The 20,461-nt window shown below is 42.4% G+C and overlaps 1 protein-coding gene across 5 annotated transcripts in view; it reads left to right on the top strand.

Annotated features, from left to right (window-relative positions):
• The window catches only part of creb5 (cAMP responsive element binding protein 5), a 300,756-nt gene that overhangs the window by 190,839 nt on the left and 89,456 nt on the right, over nucleotides 1-20,461 (top strand). For all 5 annotated transcript variants that reach the window (XR_004416368.1, XM_033047442.1, XM_033047444.1 and 2 more), the window contains one exon: nucleotides 2,082-2,208. Coding sequence is in view for 4 of the 5 variants with exons in the window: in XM_033047442.1 (XP_032903333.1) it covers nucleotides 2,082-2,208 (127 nt within the window). In the remaining variant the exon portion in view is untranslated. The remainder of the gene's footprint in view (nucleotides 1-2,081; nucleotides 2,209-20,461) is intronic.

Here is a 20,461-nt window from a genome sequence, read left to right as displayed (position 1 = left end):
GTCAACTGTGACCATCTGGATCTTCTATTGTTTGCCATTTTATTTCCCCTTTGCACTCCACACCGACTTGTCTTCTCCATTGGCAGTTTGAGGACAAACGTAAATTAGAGGAACATTTGGACACTGAATGAAATTTCAGATGCTGGAACTTGTGTGGCACTCTGGCTCCAACCAAGATGACCATTGACAAAGCCATTTCCAGAAATGCCTCACCAGCCCCACAGATTAACTTCTGCAGCTTTAACTAGGTGACATTGCGGAGAATGAGAAATAAGCAGCTACATTTTCACCAGCTGGGAAGGCGAGAAAAAGTACTTTTGGGAAAGAGACCAGGTGGCTTTCTCCATTGTAATGTGAGTGCAGATGCACTTCAGTCTACCAGTGCAATCTGAAGAGATCTTTAATGTACTTTCTGTGACAAAGTGAGAACTGTAATGCCCCTGTCCCACTTAGGCGATTTTTTTAGGCGACTACAGGCAACTAGGCTGTCGCCACAAGGTCACTGGAGTGTCGCCTGTGTGGTCTCCTCAGTCGCCCAAAGAGTCAGTCGTACCTTATTTTGTGATTGCCGCTGGATTTTGAAATGTTCAAAACTTTTTGGCAGCACCCGTGGGCTTGACGCCAACGATCATAGCCTGATGTAGGTGCTGTCACCAGGATTACTTAGGTTGTCGCCAGGATGACGTAGGTTGCCGCCGGTGATGATCTCGGTGAATTCCAGTGGCGACCACCTACGTCAACTGGCGACAGGTACCGGCGACTGAATTATCTTACCCTGTCGTAGCTTGTCATGGGTGTTTTAGGTAGCTTGTCGTAGGTGTGGTCATAGGTGGATGTCCTAATGGTCGCCGGTTGTCGGTAGCTTGCCGTAGCTTGATGTCGACTAGGTGGTAGGTTGTTGTAGACATTATCGTTGGGGGGGGGGGGGGGGGGGGGGGGCGGGGGCGGTCCAGTCGCTAGTTTTTCAGCGACCTGCTACGATTATGACAGTCGCCGGCAGTTGCCCAAAAAAACGCCTATGTGGGACACGCACATAAGGGTGTTTTTGCAAACCCATGGATTTGCAGTTGAATGTTTGAGTCACCAAAGAAAGCAATGCTCATGCTTATCACAATGGTAAGTAAAGCAAACAGTATTTACTGTGAGATAGTGGCTACTTTGTTGTATATAAAACCCATTGGAGAAGTCACTTAGTGGAGCAGAGATACGTAATTGTTGAATTGCTATGTCTAGTTTATATTGAATATATTAATTGAAAATAAGTAGATTTTCCTTCTGCTGAATTGACTGTGTATGTATGTTTTGTAAGTAATTATTATATATAATTTTGTCTTGATGTAAATAGTTAAATGGTCAAGTAATTTAATATATGTTGATGGATATTGTTGATATGGGTTTGTTCCATTTCTGAAGGGAAACCATGTAGCATAATGAGTGTGTATATTTCTTTAAGAACGATGTGTTTCAATATAATTGAATCACCCACTGCCGTCAGTTCAATGTTGTTTGCCATCAACAAAGAATGTTTGGTTCGATGCTCTTTTCTTGTTAGTTGCCTTACTAAACATCAATGTAACCATGCTACAATGACAGGATGAAGTGTGTTACACTCTGGAGGATGAGAAATACTGAAGTTGAAGAAGGGAGATTAATGATCGGGGCAGATGAAAGCAAAACCACCACTGATGGTGAGAAAACAACAAGGAGTGGTGTAAAGTACTTGCTGAGGCTTGTAGGGCTTCTGGCTCCAATCACTGCCAGGTTTTCAAGTCTTTCGGAAATTTGTGAAGGAGTGCAATTGCTAAATCGAACACCCAATTTCTCAGCGTGATTCTGATCTACACCTATCGATTAAACTTCCTACTTATTTGTGGCGGGATTTGGTCTTGATAACTGCTGCTATAAAACAGCCCACACACATATGTGTAATTTATTGTAAATAATGTCCCTCCTTTTAAAATCATTAACCCCGTCCCTTCCCACTCACTCTTTCCTGACTATTCTGGAATGCACAATTGAAGCAATTGTACTTTGTAATTGTAAATAGTTTTCTGATATACCTACCTTTGTTTATTCCACAGGCCTGTTCCAGGATCTCTATCTTCCCTACTCCATCTACAAAACAGACAAAGGCAGCCCATGCCAGGGTCGATGCCTGGCAACCTTCCAAATTCCACCATGCCTGGATCTTCTGCAGTACTGATGCCTGTAAGTATTTATGTTTATTCTGCTCTAAATATTGCACTCCGATCCCCTTCTGATGTTTGGCGTTGTAACATGGCAAGCAACATATGGCATCCATTGCTCCCAAATGCAATGTTAACATTTCAACTTTTATAAAAGTTTACTCATATTGGCCTATATAGTAGGGCGACCTAATGGGGTAACAATGGAGGCAAAACCGACTGTCGAGCATCAGTTCCATTGCCAAAGTCCTATGTTCTCAGTGGGGTAGAGGTGAATCGGACAGTACCATTGTCTTTGGAAGGACAATTCAGAAGCCTGACATCAGACTGGAACAAGCTGCCCCTGTGAAGTAGTTGTACCGCCTACAGTTGCAGGTGTAAGTGAAAGGGGACAGGGACGTGTGGATGGGTAACGGTCATATAACCATAATGGTCCCTGCAAAAAGCAGAAGGGAGCGGGAAGGGGAAGATTTGTTGGTCAGCTGGCTCCAAACACTGACGCATCAGGGATGGGGAAAAATTATCTGGACACTGCGTTTCTGAAGGCAGTCACACCTGTTAGATTAACTGCTTCCAATTTGGTCTGTGGTCAGAAGAAGGAAGGTGTGACTACAGTGAAGTAGGTAGGGGTATCCAAGGAGCAGTGTTAGAGGAGCCTATGCTCTTGGGCTTGGCTAGCATGTCTGAAATTCTTACTCCCTGTGCAGAAGAGTGAGAGGGCTCTAGGAAGGAAGAGCAGCCCTACCATGAGACTGGTTAGTGCCATGGATCATGTGGATGATGGATCAGGGGCCATTCAAGAAGGGAGAGAAGAGGAATAGACATGATTCTCTGTCATTGCCTGCCTGGTAACAAGGTTCGGGACATCTCGTTTGACCCGCAGAGGAATTTGTAGTGGGAGGGAAATATTTGGTTGTTGTAGCATAGGTAGAACATGGAGAGAGGTTCTGCTGAGGGAATTTGAGCAACTAGGGACTATATGAAAAAGCAAAACCACCAAGGTAATAATCTCTGGATTGCTACCTGCCACAAACAAATTGGTGTAGGGCGAGATGATTAAAGAATTGGTGTGGGGGAATGGGTTTGAATTCGAAGGACATTGGCATCAGTATTGGGGAAGGAGTGAGTTATTCTGATGGGACGGACAGCACATGAACCCTGCTGGGACCAGGGGCCTGGCGAGTACTTAGATGAGGAGAAGTTTCTTTAGTCAGAGGGTAGTGAATCTGTGGATTTCATTGCCACAGATGGCAGTGGAGGCCAAGACATTAGGTATTTTAAAGTGGAGATTGAGAGCTTATTGATTAGCAAGGGTGTCAAAGGTTACGGGGAGAAGGCAGGAGAATGGGGTTGTGAAGGAAAGATACGTCTGACGTGATTGAATGGTGGAGTAGAATCGATGGGCCAAATGGCCTAATTCTGGCCCCATTACATGAATTTATAACAATGTGATTGGAAATGGATGATCGTCTCAGTAAATTCAGCTTTGAAGGCCCTTCGGCCACTGAGTCCACGCCGACCATCGATCACGTTCATACTAGTTTTATGTTATCCCATTTTATCATCCACTCCCTATCCCTACATTTACAATGGTCAATAACCTACAGAGAGAACATTCAAACACAACAGACAGAGTTTGGGGTCGGGATCGAACCTGGGTCTCTGGCATTGTGAGGCAGCAGCTCTAGGTATACAAATTCATGAAAGGAATAGATCGGGTAAATGCACTGAGTCTCTTCCCCAGAGTATGGGAATTGAGGATCAGAGGACATAGCTTCAAGGTGAAGGGGAAAAGATTTAATAGGAATCTGAGGGGCAACCTTTTCACACAAAGGGTGGTGGGTGTATGGAACAAGCTGCCAGAGGAGGTAGTTGAGGCTGGGACTATCCCATCGTTTAAGAAACTGTTTGAAAGGTACATGGATAGGACAGGTTTGGAGGGATATGGACCAAGTGCAGGCAAGTGGGACTACTGTAGCTGGGATATTGTTGGCCGGTGTGGGCAAGTTGGGCCGATGGGCCTGTTTTCATACTGTATCACTCTATGACTTTGACTCTACCTGCTGTGCCATAGTGCCACCCCATAATAATTTTGGAATAGTGTGTTTTCAACTTAAGATGCTCTTGTTACATGACCATCTAAACCTGCAGAGGTGAAGTGATGTCTGGCTATACATATGTTTTTGCCTGATGAAAGCAGTTACCTCAAAACTGATTTTGTGATGGAATATCAGAATTTGCAAAACTAGATATCCCTTGAAAAGTAATTAATGCTTTTTGTTTCAGATTTTGCCAATTGCTTTTTCTTAAAGTGTATGAACATAAATTCTGATGCACTTACATGGGCTCATTGTACAGGAGATTTCAATTGTTTACCTAACATGCACGTTGTGTATGTCCAGGCCATTTAGTCAATTGCACATTTTCAGGCCATTAATGCTGCTCAACTAGGACTGGGGCAGTGGTGTTTGGGAGGGTGGCAGGAGAAACAGTTGGTGTGGACAACTGACCTGGGCCTGGTGCTGGTTTGGCAATCAGCCAAGTGGCCTGAGGTGATGGGTCAGATCAGAGATCAGTGCTCAGTAATGTAGCTGTAGTTGGGATGTTGCTTGCAATGAGCTAATTGTGGAGATCGCGGTTTCCATTGGGGGTTACAGCATTGCTGGGATGGGAATGGTGATAATTGTCCGACCCTGAACAGTCCCTTGACTAATCAGAAGGCGAAGGAGTCGTTGGTGGTTAGGGTGACTGTAACCTCCTTCAGGGTCCTAATGGGATTGATAGTCAGTTGGGAGGGGAGATGATTGATTAGCGTGTCTCTATCCTGGTGGTGTATATGAACAGTTAAAGGAGAGAATGCAATTTTCTTAGTGAAGTTGCTGCTTACTTACCCTGGGTTTAGTCATAGTCTTGTTGGACAAAGTAGTCTAATTTACCATTCAATCATCCAAAAGGTGCTTTGCACAATCAGAAATGTGTATGTGATTAAAAAGAACCCAGAAACGTCAGTATCACATTTCACTCTATTTATGGTAAATGCTGTTTCAACAATGCTCCACAATCTAAATTGTAGACCATGCTTTGAAGGTATTGCTGCAAAAACTCCCTGGGGCCCTTTGAGGTTTCCTGCTGTAACTTTGGCAAAACACTAGTGAAGCCCAAAATGGCTTCCAGCTTTGTACATAAACCTAACCACAAAATTTGAAATGCAAATAAAATATTTCTCAAACAGAAAGTAAACACTCCACATCTTAGATATTATAAATAACAGCAGTGCTGGCTATGCATTAAAGATTAATCAGCACCTGCAAAGAACAAACCATTCTGGACAATTAGCGATTGTTAGAAATTTTAAAATGCTCCTGTGACTAGTGATTTAATAATTGAAATACTGAACCTTTGGAAGATCTAGGTTTGTTGTGTCCATTTGCATTCTGCTTACCAAGTGACAAGCCATTCTTCATTGAAGGAACTTCTGGAAATATTGATGTACCTCTGTGGGCATATTGTACAGCCAATGCAAAGTGGACTTTGGTTGTGGGCCTGTCACTGTCAATGTCAGAATATCCAATGCCACCGCCGGACATGAAAGATGGTGGGTCGCGACGGTCTGCTAGGGACAGGAGAAATGTTTAGAGCAGCCAACCTGTCCCGGGTCTGCTGTTGTTTTGACAGCCAGACAAGTGGCCATTGGTGGGGATTTGGTTAGGATGTCAATGCTCATCTTAGTAAGGATGACAATGCTTGCAATCGGGTAATTGGTTAAATTAGGTGAACAGGTTAAATTAGGTGAACATTCAACTAACAACCAAACATGATTGAAAAGTCATAAAGCGTGGTGAATAAAATAGTTATCCTTTACTCATATTCATTTTTTTTTAGAAAGTCCCATCCATCATCTATCTGTAGACACTGTAAAGCAGCTACCTATAAACATGATAATATGCAATTAAGCTATTATTTTCATAGATGTGTTTCTCTCAACTCTATCATTCAGGCCAAACTTAACATCTCCATTGTACCCATTCTAGGTGAGGATCATCTCTCTGTAGTAGTGGGTCCTCTCTCAGAATCTCTCTCAGAAGACATTACTTGCTCTCAGGAACACTTATAACCATATAATATAACCATATAACAATTATGGTTATAACTTCCACAAGTTATACGTACAGGGCTAATTGTTGCAACCCCTGTTCTTTATTACTTTACAGGTACTCCTTAAACGGCAATATTATCCAAACTAATAATGAATGTAGACTCCTTACTGAAAACAGGGAGCAAGAATAGAGCTACCAACAAAACGTGCTTTATTGAACCCTCATCAAACTGCAGAAGCTCATACAACAATGCAGCAAAAGTTATACTAAATATTGTATACTATTCCTATAGTTACGTTTACATTCATATAATCCGACACTGGATAATTTACTATCCTTCGGGTTGATAGAAGGAGCAACATTATTTCAGGCAGAATTTACAAAATATTTAAATGAAAATAGAATATCACCACACAAAAATATATACACATCTAAATGTTCAATATTTGTAGTTGGCTAGTGAGGTCCTGTGTTGGTGGCCCCAGCGTTAATTCCCTTTTTGACTGTTTTGGAAGTTTCACTTCTGCTTACTGCAACTTTTTTGATCTTAGCGTCTTCCCCTTTCATGCTAAAGGATGTCTCCAGACAGAAATGTCGTCAGAGGCAACTATGACAGATAAGGACTTTACCAATTTCTTTGGCGCATGGTTCCTCTCCTCAAATGAGAATTCATTAGTTACTACCAATCTGTTAGAATGTGCCTCGCAAGGTATCTGTGGCTATCTTTGGCATTTGAATTTGATGCCTCATATCTCCCAACTCTTCATTAAAGTTTACTATAATTGTCTTGTGAGCACCTTCACATATTGTTGAGAAGGTTCCTGATTAGGTTCTGTAAACTTACACTAACCACTCAAGTACAAGATTTATGCATGCATTGATGTTTTAGAGCTCCTTTTGCAAACTGAGGAACCAGTGCATGAACAGCAATTGTGTGCATTAGCACACAGTGCATTAACAATTGTTGCTGTTAGATCCTTCATGCGGTAAAACTGATGTTTCAGTATTCTGGCACCACTGATAGCCAAACTTTCTTCAACAGAAATACTTCTACAATATAATACCATCATAAACTCTTAGGAAATAGATTATTTGGTTGCTAAAATTCTTACAACTGATAAGGGACCAATAAGGCAACATTGTGGGTCAGATGTTGAGAACAATGCTTTCATGGAGTTTGGAGATGTGCGCAGAGGAATGATCAGGAAAATAACTATTTATTGTCCATTGAAATTAATGGGAAGAACAAGAGGGATGGAATATACAAACTGCCCCTTTGCTATCACCTGTAATGAGTTATCATCAAAGAATAATCTAATCTCCTGTGAAGTGTTTGCAAGTCCAGAGGTCCCAGTTCAACTTCCTTGCTGAAATTGGTTACCTGTTTTCAGCCAGAATTGGCAAAACAAGCACCGTAATTGATTTTATAAAAAGCAAAAATATAGTCAGGGATCTTGAACTTGATCTCCATACTTTTACATGTGCATATTTGGATTTTAGATGAAGAAAAAAGTTATGTTGCAAAAATGTTGTTGTCAAAGCTCACAGATGAATATTGTTATTTGGACTGAAACTAAACTCTCACAGAGTCAAGACACAGATACTGAAATCTGGAGCAATAAACTGGAGGCAAACTGCTGGAGGAAATCACTGGGTCGATCAGCACTGGAACTGATGCAGGTTGTCAGCCACAAACGTTGACCACTGCTTTTCATCCATTGAAGCTGGTTGAAGCAATGAGTTCCTCAGGCAGATTGTTTATTGTTCTAACAGAGAATCAATGGATTAATGAAAAGTAGCGAACTACTAAAAAGATTTAGTATTTACAGAAACCTTTACTTAAAATAGAGCTGTTAAAGTGTGCCGCAAATAATACTTGCCTAAATCAGTTATTTCACTTTTGTCTGCACAAATCATTAACTAGACAATTAGGACCAGTAACCATATACCAGCCACCTTCCACCTTCTTGGCAGGACGCCATATAGATAGCGATTTTTAGGGAACTGCTAATCCTGTTTTTGGCAACCCAAATTAATTTTCTGGTAAAATTGTAGAATATAGGCAGCATTGGGTTCCAGCTGCAAGCAACATTGAATTATGAGTTTTACTTTGTATTGCCAGAAAGATGTGTATATTTATGCCAGCTAATATATTTAGTGGAATAAATTTCAGAATTCTTCATTGTGCACAAATGTTAATTATTTCTGTTTGAAAGGCCCATTTGACTGGGGAGTAATTTTGTAATTACAAACAAGTTAAGTCAATATTTAGTAAAAGTCAGTGGAACGTGAAGACAAAAACAGAGAAGTAGTGTACAAGTTCACTCAGCGGTTCCATTATTTACTGGACCAGAACAATATGTATGAACTACTGTTTTAAGATGTAAAAAGAATCTTAATGAAGGAACCACTCCGTACTCTCCAAACTTGGTAAGGGCTGGGTTTTATTTTGAAAGTGTTTAATCTTCGTACCCTAGTGAACCTGCAGATTATGCTTATATTGAGCCGACAGTAAAAAATATATAGTTTTCACATTGAAATTGTTGACTAATATATTTGATTAGCATTTAAACTTTGTAATCAGTGTAGCAACCCCTTAATAAGCAACTCAGCAGTGACAACATGCATTTATGTTCCACCCTTGTAACATGGAAAACTACCCCAAGGTGATTCAGCGGCTGAATGAAGAAAATCTGGAAGCCAAATGAGAAAAAGAAATAGACGAAACATGCTAAAACATTATGGGATTTAAGGAGGGAAGTTAAAATTGAAAAGTTTAGGAAGGGAATTCTAACGTGGATGTGGAAATTGTGAGATTGCATTGGATGTACTAAAGCATTGAAGAAAGTCACACAAAGCATGTAAAGTGAGAATATGAATGTACATTTTAAGTTTCAGGGACTGGGAAACCACTGTTTTATAGTGAAGATCCCATCGTGGTTAATCATGCCATTTCAGTTGAGTAATAGAATCAATGTAAAAGTAAATGAATGTTACCCATGAGGTCTTGCTTAAATCTATCTTCTTTCGATGCCCTCTAGTTTTAGAATCCTCCACTAAGGGAAAAAGTCTGTGTTTACTTTATCCATGCTCCTTATGACCTTGTACACCTCTGAAGTCACCCCTCAGCTTCCTAAACTCCAAAGAAAAGTGTCCCAGTATATCCAACCTATATCTCAAGCCTGCAAGCTCAGATAACATCCTGGTGAATCGCTTCTGCACCCTTTCCATCTTAATGACACCCTTTGTATAGCTGAATGACTGGAATGGCACACGGTACTCCCAGTGTGGTCTCACCAATTACTTTTACAGGTGCAGCACAATATCCCACTATTTGAACTCAATACCCTTCCCAATGTGTGCCAAATGCCTTATTTCACCACAATGTCCATCTGGCCTACCACTTTTATGGAGACATGCACCTGTACTCCGAGATCTCTCTGTCCTGCAACATTCTCCAGGGTTCTGCCATTTATGGTGTAAGTCATGCCCTGGTTTGACATACCAAAGTACAACACCTCACGCTTTAGAAAGGAGATGAGGAGGAATTTCTGTAGTCAGAGGGTGGTAAATCTGTGGAATTCATTGCCACAGGGGTGTGGAGGCCAAGTCGATGGAGATTGGCAGATTCTTGATTAGTAAGGGTGTCACAGCCATTCTCTGCCACAGAAGATAGTTGAGGCCAGTTCATTGGCTATATTTATATATGTGTATATATTTGTGAATTACACATATTTATATATTGTGTATTACACATATTTATATATGTGTAAATATATGTGTATATATTTATATAATGGTATATGGACACAATGATCTGTTTTGTAGTAAATGCCTACTATGTTCTGTGTGCTGAAGCAAAGCAAGAATTTAATTGTCCTAACAGGGGCACATGACAATAAACTCACTTGAACTTGAACTTGAACTTGATATTTAAGAGGGAGTTAGATGTGGCCCTTGTGGCTAAAGGTATCAGGGGGTATGGAGAGAAGGCAGGTACAGGATACTGAGTTGGATGTTCAGCCATGATCATATTGAATGGTGGTGCAGGCTCGAAGGGCTGAATGGCCTACTCCTGCACCTATTTTCTATGTTTTTATGTCAGGGGTTATGGGGAGAAGGCAGGAGAATCGGGTGAGATGCAAAGATAGCTCAGCCATGATTGAATGGCGGAGCAGACTTGATGGGTCAAATGGCCGAATTCTGCCCCAATAACCTATGAACATGAACTTGCTAGTTCAATTCCACTTGCCAATCCTTGGTCTAACTTTCCAACAGTATACTATACCACTAATTTTGGTATAATCTGCAACTTGAAACTCTCCAGGGTAGTGTGAGCCCAAAACATTGTAGCTGAGAACTAAGGTGACCAAATTAGCTTATTTGCACCTATTGTAGAAATCAGTACAGAATATTACATTTCTCCCTCAGGGATTCTCTTGACTGCCGATGCATTCCTAAAAAGGAATTTCCACTGAATTCAATTTCCATTTACGGTCGAATGAAAAGTTAACTCTGCGTGGTGTGTGGTTTTGCATTAAAAATAAATGTCACAGTTTCACTGTAGGTTTCATTCGCCCAAATACCATTGGCATTATTAATAATTAAGTGCAAGGGGGGCGGGTGGAATACTAGTGACCTTTTGGCCGAAACACCCAGATTTGCACCATGATGGAAATTGTGGGTCAAGAACTTTAATTTAATACTTCATGCCCTTGCACTTTTTCAATTCTATTGAAAAACCACTGAACCGACTCGCATATATTAATTACTGTTGCAAATTGTTAGGTTTGTAAGTATCGTGGAATTAATCTATTCAATAAAGAATCAATTTTGGGTGAAATGTGCTGATAAAGGTGGTCCAAAGTGGCTGTCAGGCATTCATTTAATACTGTGAACTTTTGAACAGAGGTTTCCAACACTGGTTAGCAAAATACATTACTGACTTCTGCTGTATCCCAGTATATGTGACAATAATAAATCGATATCAATGTGAGTTTCCACATAGTAACTATGTTACCTCTGCATACCTCTTAAGAGTATCAGTAAACCCTGCTCATTACAAGTAACAACCACAAAATTTCGACAAATAATTAAAACCTGCCTTCCTCCTACCCCTTGCACCCACCCACTCTCCAATAATAATATACTGCTATTTAACTGCTACCTCTCGAAGAGGAGGGGGAAAGAAAGAAAGAAGTGAGTTCTCCAGGAATAGCAACAACAACCTGGTACTTTTGAATTACAATGTTGGCAACCCTAGATTAAACCAAACCACTATTCACCACACCCCTGCCACCAGCACCACCACCCACGACTGCTCTCTCTGATGTTTCTAATCAGCCCTTGTCATCACTATAGATTCCAAGTGTAGTACTCTCTATCTCCCGTAATTATCAAGTCCTCTCTTAAACAATCCCCAACCTCTTCCTACTCCACCATGCTGATGCACCAAACGACTGACCTCCCCTCTTCTACACAATGACAGAACTGATGCAAGAAAGTCTTTTGCTTGCACTTCACCTGTTGAGCACAATTCCTTGAATGTTGACCATGACAGAATTTGGCTGCCATGATCCTGAGACAAACTGAACTAGTTCCTGCAAAAAGGGCCACTTCAACAGGCCGATTGAGACACTTAAGGGCCTGTCCCACTGCGGGGACCTAATGTGCGAGTTTAGAAGAGTTTGCGCTGGACTCAAACTCGCAGCATGGTCGACACGTGGTCCTAGGAGGTCTATGTAACTCTCCTTCATGCATGCTCGAGAGAAGTTTCCGCATACTCCAGACCTCAGTTTGGTCGAGGAATATTTTTTAGTAAAAATTGGTCGGCATGGAAAAAAATGATTTTTTTAAAAAAAAACTCGTAGGTTTAGTCGAAATAGGTCGTAGTAGGTCGGCATGATATTCGTATGTAATTGAAGGTAGTCAAAGGTAGTCGTAGATAGTGTTAGTATAGTCGAAGGTGGTCGGCTTCACTCTCCACTATTCGGTGTCCAATTTTCCCGAAGCTAGTCGAAGCTAGTCTTCAACGTAGTCGAAGAAGATCGAAGGAAGTCTTCCACATTGTCAAAGGAGGTCTTCTACATATTCATAGGAGGTTCTCCACATAGGCGAAGGAGGTCATAGAAGGTGTTCTACTTCGACAATGCAATAAGTCAAACTTGGCACTTTTTTAAACTCTCCTAAACTCTTCTAAACTTGAAAATTAGGTCCCCGCAGTGGGACAGGCCCTATATACTCATGCTTTCAGCTATTTCCCCACACAAATGCGTAATCTGTACATTTCAAAACCTATTGTTTGACGTCGTCAGTTACACATGCTAATGATGATCAATTGAAGAAAATTAATCAAATCTTGTGCAAATTAATATTTCAAATGGAAACATTTCCAACATTCTTTGATAGTGTTTGTTAAACTTAACAGTCATTGTGTGAATTTATAATGTTCAGAACTGCCCAAATCTGGTACATTAAAACTAAAATAATGCAATCTAATTCTAGGTTTGTCATCAATTAAATTTCACGTCTTTCCATTCTTCTGATAATTTCAAGAACATGCACTCATTCTCAGAAAGTTTTGCATTGACACATTGATTCACAGTCACCGGTTTCCTTTACCAAACTGCTTCCTGCCTTAGTTTCAAGATGACAGAACAGAAATATGTTTTTATTCAAAACATGCTATCAAGGCTTCTGAACTAGAAATTTGTTTTACTTGTTTTTGGAAATTAATCTTCTACATACCAGTTTTGCTTAAAGGTTAGGGGAGAATGTAGTTAGATAATTCTTCCCTCACTACAGGCTAATATTTCTGAGTTAAGTTTTCTTTCACCTCTGGATTTTGTTGCATGTCAGGTTTTTGTTTCATGCTTGTAACATTTGTAACATGCTGATTTGGAAATCATTCTTATATGAGAATATTGAGGCTACTTAAAATGTTTAAAATGTTTAAAATAAATGTAAATGCATTTTAGTAATTTTACTTTTACACTTCAACTTTTTTTTTGCAATTTTGTTTTTACTGTTATGCTTCAGTTTCCCTTTTGTGACTTTTTCCAATCCCTCCGTAAATATAGTTCAGGTTCTGGTTCTAAGAATTGGCCCCTTGCCTGCAATGTTCAATCAAGCAAATAGGCCTGAGTGATGGGAGCGCATTTAATTCAAATGTCTTAACCTTTCTGACTAGAAAGTTTAAAATCCCAAAATGGTGTGGTGACTTACTTGCCATGTGAATCGGATACTTGGTGCTTTCTAGTCTGTCTTCCTGGCATGTAGTACGCTTTTAAAACATAATTTTGATGGTTTCGCATAATATCTATGCCATTTGATAAGAACCTCATTGCAATTGTGAAGCAGAAAGATTCTGCTTTTGTCATAACATAAGTCAAGTCAAGAGAGTTTTATTGTCATGTGTCCCAGATAGGACAATGAAATTCATGCTTGCTGCAGCACAACAGAATATTTTAGGCATAAATACAGAACAGATCAGTGCGTCCATATACTATAGGGTGATTTCACGAAAGGTCACTGGAGCGTAAATCCCCACTCACGTGACCGAAAATTTTAACTGGGGGACAAGCGTCACTTCCGGTACATGTTAGTGAATGGGAAAACACGCACTTTCACACCCGTTAAAAACATCGAAAACGGCCAGGTTTTGAGCTGCAATTAACGGAGCCAGTCGGGGTGACCGTGAGGAACAGCTACTTAAATTTACAGTCCAAAAAAAAGATAGAAACTAAGGTAAATACAAGAGCGAGCTGAAGGTGTAAAAAAGGCGGAAGTGCTAGCGGACTTTTTTCTTGGAGATTTAAAATGAACACGCTTCTGAAGCTACATTCACCATTTAAATAATCGTAAGCTTGCATCTCAGTAAAATTGATTTCCAAACGCATTGAGAGTTTACGATTATTTAAATGGTGAATGTAGCTTCAGAAGCGTGTTCATTTTGCATGTTAAAACCCACCCGAGAACCATGGGCGATTTTGCAATTTTACTGACGGGTTTCTAACTTTTAATACTTTTCATATAACAAATGAATAAAGATAAAAAGTCAATAATGCCACTTTTGATGAAATGCAGCGAGCAAACGCGATAATTCCCGATATTTTGGATCTTTAAATCTCCAAGAAAAAAGTCCGCTAGCACTTCCGCCTTTTTTACACCTTCAGCTCGCTCTTGTATTTACCTTAGTTTCTATCTTTTTTTTGGACTGTAAATTTAAGTAGCTGTTCCTCACGGTCACCCCGACTGGCTCCGTTAATTGCAGCTCAAAACCTGGCCGTTTTCGATGTTTTTAACGGGTGTGAAAGTGCGTGTTTTCCCATTCACTAACATGTACCGGAAGTGACGCTTGTCCCCCAGTTAAAATTTTCGGTCACGTGAGTGGGGATTTACGCTCCAGTGACCTTTCGTGAAATCACCCTATAGAACGAGGAGCGGCCTCCAACAGGAAGACCCGGTAGGCGGCGCGACTCTCGTCTGCAGCGGCCTCTGCAGTCCGTCTGCGTTTTTATTATTTTATGTCTATGTTTTTATGTAGTTTTTGTTATTTTTTGTTGGGGTATGTGTGTGGGGGGGTGGGGGTGGTGTGTGGGGGTTGGGGGTAACTTTTAAATCTCTCCCTGCACGGGAAACCCGACCTTTTCTTTGTCGGGTCTCCGTTGTCGTTGGGGCTGCAACGAGGAGCGGCCTCCAACAGGAAGACCGGGGGCTCTGGTGCTGACTACTCACCTCACCGTCGCGGAGCTGGCCGAGTCCAGAGCGGGTGGAGCTGTGGTGGACGCTGCTGCGACCCGACCCCCGGAGATTCGGTGGCTGCAACTGCGGGTTTGGCGGGCGGCACCGGGAGCCCGCGGGTCCCTGGAGGGAGTCCGCTTTTCGGGGCTTCCGCAATGGCGACTTCTCCCGCCCGAGTTGCGGGGTTGAAGAGCTCCTGGAGCGGGGCCTTACAGCACCGCCCCGCGCGGCTTGGAATGGCGGCGGGTCTCTGCTAGCGCACGCCGGGGGCTCTAACACCAAGAACCCGGTGTGCGACCTTGCATCACGCGGCGTGGCTTTAATGGCCACGGGACAATCGCCATCGCCAGCCGGGGGCTTTGACTTTGACTTTGACTGACATCGGGGGGGAGAGTGCAGTGGAGAGAGAAGTTTTTTTGGCCTTCCATCACAGCAATGTGATGGATGTTTATGTAAATTATGTTGTGTCTTGGGTCTATTTGTTTGTAATGTATGGCTGCAGAAACGGCATTTCGTTTGGACCTCAAGGGGTCCAAATGACAATAAATTGAATTGTATTGTATTGTAATATATATATATATATATATATACATATACACACATAAATAAACAGATAAAGTGCAATAGGCACTTCACTAGATGTTTTCAAGAGAGAGTTAGATTTAGCTCTTGGTGCTAACGGAATTAAGGGATATGGGGAGAAAGCAGGGACGGGGTACCGATTCTGGATGATCAGCCATGATCATATTGAATGGCGGTGCTGGCTCGAAGGGCCGAACGGCCTACTCCTGCACCTATTGTCTATGTTTCTATGTTTCTATGTAATAGGCTGTGATCGTTCACAGTTTGTTTGAAGTTGTGTTTAATAGTCTGATGGCTGTGGGGAAGAAGTTGTTCCTGAACCTGGATATTGCAGATTTCAGGCTCCTGTACCTTCTACCTGATGGCAGCGGAGTGATGAGTGTGTGGCCAGGATGGTGTGGGTCCTTGATGATGCTGCCAGGCTTTTTGAAACAGTGGCTGCGATAGATCCCCTCGACTGTAGGGAGGTCAGAGCCGATGATGGACGAGGCAGTGTTTACAACTTTTTGCAGCCTTTTCTGCTCCTGGATGCTCAAGTTGCCGAACCAAACCACGATGCAACCGGTCAGCATGCTCTCTACTCTGCACCTGTAGAAGTTCGAGAGAGTCCTCCTTGACATAGCGACTCTCCGTAATCTTCTCAGGAAGTAGAGGCGCTGATGTGCTTTCTTTATAATTGCATCCGTGTTCTGGGACAAGGAGAGATCTTTGGAAATATGCACGCCCAGGAATTTGAAGTTCTTGACCCTTTCCACCATCGACACGTTGATATAAACGAGACTGTGGGTCCCCATCCTACCCCTTCCAAAGTCCACAATCAGTTCCTTGGTTTTGCTGGTGTTGAGAGCCAGGTTATTGTGCTGGCACCATTTGGTCAATCGGCCGATCTCACTTCTATATTCTGACTCGTCCCTATCAGTGATACGTCCTACAACAGTGGTGTCGTCGGCGAACTTGATGTTGGAGTTCGCACTATGTCCGGCTACGCAGTCATGAGTATAGATTGAGTACAGCAGGGGGCTGAGCATGCAGCCTTGTGGTACTCCCGTGCTGATTGTTATCGAGGCTGACACATTTCCACCAATACGGACAGACTGTAGTCTGTGAATGAGGAAGTCGAGGATCCAATTGCAGAGGGGTGCGCAGAGACCCAGATCTGAGAGCTTGGTAACCAGCTTGGAGGGGATGATTGTATTAACTGTCGAGCTGTAGTCAATGAATAACAGCCTGACATATGAGTTTTTGTTGTCCAAGTGGTCCAGAGCGGAGTGGAGAGCCAGTGAGATCGCATCCACCGTTGATCTGATGTGGCGGTAAGCGAACTGCAGTGGGTCCAGGTTTTTGTCGAGGTATGAGTTGATTTGCGCCATGATCAGCCTCTTAAAGCACATCATCACCACAGATGTTAGTGCCACTGGTCGATCGTTATTGAGGCACGTCACCTTTCTCTGCTTGGGCACCGGTAATATTAATGCCCTCTTAAAGCAGGTGGGAACCTCAGACCTCAGAAATGAGAGGTTGAAAATTTCCGTAAAAACTCCAGTCAGTTGGTCCGCACAGGTACACAGGCACAGTAGCGTGGGACGGGCGCATGGAGAGGCATGGAGGAGTGTGGAGTTGCGCGCGGTATCGCGTGGCGCTCCAGGATTTTGTGCTATACGAAATCCTCCCGTATCACGTACGCATGCTGACGCATTGGCATCGCATGCTGCGTCCCGACGTCTCACGTGTATCGCGTGGTGACGCATGGTTACGTCACCGTGCGTAACCACGCGTAGCTGCACGCTGCAGGGCATTCTAATGACGTCACGCGCACCAGACGGCATGATGACGCGTGATTTGCGAACGATTTCGCCCGTAATGACGCGTCGACCTATTTTACATATGACACGGAAATGAGGCGCAAATATCAGCCAAATGGGACAGGCCCTTTAATAACCACAGCGGTATGAACATTGACCTCTAATTTCAGGGAGTCGTTACTTTCTCCTCCCCTTCTCGGCTCTCCCTCAGCCCTCTGGCACCACCTCTTCCTTTCTTCTTCCTGCCCCCCCCCCCCCCTCACATCAGTCTGAAGAAGGGTTTCGACCCGAAATGTTGCCTATTTCCTTCGCTCAATAGATGCTGCCTCATCCGCTGAGTTTCTCCAGCAGTTTTGTCTACATTAATAATCTTATATGGTTCAATAAGACCCTCTCTCATCCTTCTAAATACCAGAGTATACAAGTCCAGCCGCTCGATTCTATCAACATATGACAGTCCCGCCATCCCAGGAATTAACCTCGTGAACCTATGCTGCGCTCCCTCAGTAACAAGAATGTCCTTCCTCAAATTTGGAGACCAAAACTGCACACAATGCTCCAGGTGTGGTTGTACTAGGGCCCTGTACAACTGCAGAAGGACCTCTTTGCTCCTATACTCAACTTCTCTTGTTTTGAAGGCCAACATGCCATTCGTATTCTTCACTGCCTGCTGTACCGGCATGCTTACTTTTAGTGAATGATGAACAAGGACCCACAGATCTCATTGTACTTCCTCTTTTCCCAACTTGACACCATTCAGATAATAAACTGCCTTCCTGTTTTTGCCACCAAAGTGGATAACCTCACATTTATCCACATTAACTGCATCTGCCATGCATCTGCCCACTCACCCAACCTGTCCAAGTCACCCTGCATCCTCATAGCATTCTCCTCACAGTTCACACTGCCATCCAGCTTTGTGTCTTCTGCAAATTTGCTAATGTTACTTTTAATCCCTTCATCTAAATCATTAATGTATATTGTAAATATCTGCGGTACCGCACCAGTGACTGACAGCCATTCTGAAAGGGACCCTTTAATCCCTACTCCTTGTTTCCTGTCTGCCAACCAATTTTCTATCCATGTCAGTACCCTACCCCCAATACCATGTGCTCTAATTTTGCCCACTAATCTCCTATGTGGGGACCTTATCAAATGTTATCAAAGGCTTCCTGAAAGTTCGTACATTGGCTCTCCCTTGTCCATTTTCCAAGTTACATCCTCAAAAAATTCCAGAAGATTAGTCAAGCATGATTTCAGCTTCGTAAATCCATGCTGACTCGGACCGATCCTCCTACTGCTATGCAAATGTGCCGCTATTTCATCTTTTATGATTGTCTCCAGCATCTTCCCCACCTCCGATGTCAGGCTAACTGGTCTATAATTCCCTGTTTTTTCTCTGCCGCCCTTCTTAAAGAGTGGGATAACATTAGCTACCCTCCAATCCACAGGAACTGATCCTGAATATATAGAACATTGGAAAATGATCACCAATGCGTCCATGATTTCTAGAGCCACTTCCTTAAGTACCCTGAGATGCAGACCATCAGGCCCTGGGGATTTATTATCCTTCAGTCCCATCAGTCTACCCAACACCATTTCCTGCCTATTGTGAATTTCCATCAGTTCCTCCGTCACCTTAGATCACCTGGCCACTAGTACATCAGGGAGATTGTTTGTGTCTTCCTTAGTGAAGACGGATCCAAAGTACCTGTTCAACTCGTCTGCCATTTCCTTGTTCCCCATAATAAATGCACCTTTTTCAGTCTTCAAAGGTCCAACTTTGGTCTTAACTAATTTTTTCCTCTTCACATACCTAAAGAAGCTTTTACTATCCTCCTTTAAGTTCTTGGCTCGTTTACCTTCGTACCTCATCTTTTCTCCCCGTATTGCCTTTTTAGTTATCTTCTGTTGCTCTTTAAAAGTTTCCCAATCCACTGGCTTCCCCTTCATCTTTGCCATGTTATACTTCTCTTTTATTTTTATACTGTCCCTGACTTCACTTGTCAGCCACAGTCACCTGTTACTCCCCTTGGAATCTTTCTTTTTGGAATGAACTGATCCTGCACCTTCTGTATTATTCCCAGACATATCTGCCATTGTTGTTCCACTGTCATCCCTGCTAGGGTATCTTTCCAGTCAACTTTGGCCAGCTCCTCCCTCATGGCTCCATAGTCCCCTGGTTGTTTAATTGTAATACTGACACTTCTGATGTACCCTTCTCAGTCCACAGTCCCAAAAGCATGTTTCCAACCATTGCTCCAATATCATCTCCAGGAATATAAAGCTTGTGGTTTTGTCCAGACCTAAACAACATCAGTTAGCTTCCATTTCATATTTCTCTGCAATTAGTACTTCTTTTAAGCTCCCGGCTTCATTGATCAGTTTATCAGCTTCATTGATCATTTGGTGAAGACGAAAGAGAGTGCAGATGCTGGAAATTATCTAGAACATAAAACAAAATGCTTGAAAGGATCAGGTAATTACGCATCATCTTAGGAGTCAAAAGGTGAAAATCCACACTTCAGGTCGAGGCCCTGCATCAGAACTACGAGGGAAGAGGGAAAGTTTCCAGTATAAAGCAGTGTGTAGGGCAGCAGGGTAGAGGTTGGCAGGTGATTCATAGGACCAAATGGGAGATGGAATGATGGGCAGACGGAACCAAGAGGGGGAAGGATAATATGTAGACGGAACCAGTGAAAAATCGTGATTTCAAAATAATTGGAATCAGAACAAAGCTGATATTACTCATTTATGATTCTTGCACCTCGATCTGAACGTTTCAAAGTTTAAGCCGGGAGATTAAAAGAAGTCCTAAATGCAGAGAAATATGAAATGGAAACTAACTGAAGCTGTTTTGGTCTGGACAAAAACCACAAGCTTTCTACTCTGTCCTGGAGATGACATTGGAGCGATGGATGGAAACACGGTGGTATAGTTGAACTGTTGTGAAAGATTCTGGCATATTGCTAGAACGTTTTGAGCAGTTTGATTTAATGGTATATAAAATGGTGCAATTCTCTTTTTGTGGCATTACAGATGACTAAGTAGC

The sequence above is a fragment of the Amblyraja radiata genome, chromosome 2, assembly GCF_010909765.2.
Source record: "Amblyraja radiata isolate CabotCenter1 chromosome 2, sAmbRad1.1.pri, whole genome shotgun sequence".
In the NCBI taxonomy this organism is placed as follows: Eukaryota; Metazoa; Chordata; class Chondrichthyes; order Rajiformes; family Rajidae; genus Amblyraja; species Amblyraja radiata.
Note: the sequence above shows the minus strand (reverse complement) of the source record. Positions and strands in the feature narration are given on the sequence as shown.